The sequence below is a fragment of the Myotis brandtii genome, unplaced genomic scaffold, assembly GCF_000412655.1.
Source record: "Myotis brandtii unplaced genomic scaffold, ASM41265v1 scaffold540, whole genome shotgun sequence".
NCBI classification, from domain to species: domain Eukaryota; kingdom Metazoa; phylum Chordata; class Mammalia; order Chiroptera; family Vespertilionidae; genus Myotis; species Myotis brandtii.
In genome coordinates, this window is record NW_005369990.1 from 838462 (window position 1) to 838819 (window position 358).

The window sequence follows — 358 nt, forward strand, 5'->3', positions numbered from 1 at the left end:
TGCATCATGAGAGCAGTCTGCTCGCGCAGGTGCTCCTGCTGGTGGCGCTTGAAGCGTTTCCGGCGCCGCAGGAAGCTGCCGTTGTCGAACATGTCCTCGGACTGCGGGTCCAGGGTCCAGTAGTTGCCCTTGCCCGGGTTGCCCGGCTCGCGGGGGATCTTGACGAAGCAGTCGTTGAGCGAGAGGTTGTGGCGGATGCTGTTCTGCCAGGCGGGGAACTTCTCCCGGTAGTAGGGGAAGCGGTTGCTGATGAACTCGCAGATGCCGCTCAGGGTCAGCTTCTTCTGCGGGCTCTGCAGGATGGCCATGGTGATGAGCGCGATGTAGGAGTAGGGCGGCTTCACCAGGCTGCTCCTGG

At 63.1% G+C, this 358-nt stretch overlaps 1 protein-coding gene across 1 annotated transcript in view; it reads right to left on the reverse strand.

Annotated features, from left to right (window-relative positions):
• The window catches only part of FOXD3 (forkhead box D3), a 3406-nt gene extending 3054 nt beyond the window's left edge, over positions 1-352 (reverse strand). Inside the window, exon 1 of the mRNA XM_014549241.1 lies at positions 4-352. Within this exon, the coding sequence (XP_014404727.1) occupies positions 4-308 (305 nt within the window). The 5' untranslated portion in view covers positions 309-352. The remainder of the gene's footprint in view (positions 1-3) is intronic.
• Positions 353-358: the final 6 nt, after the last annotated feature.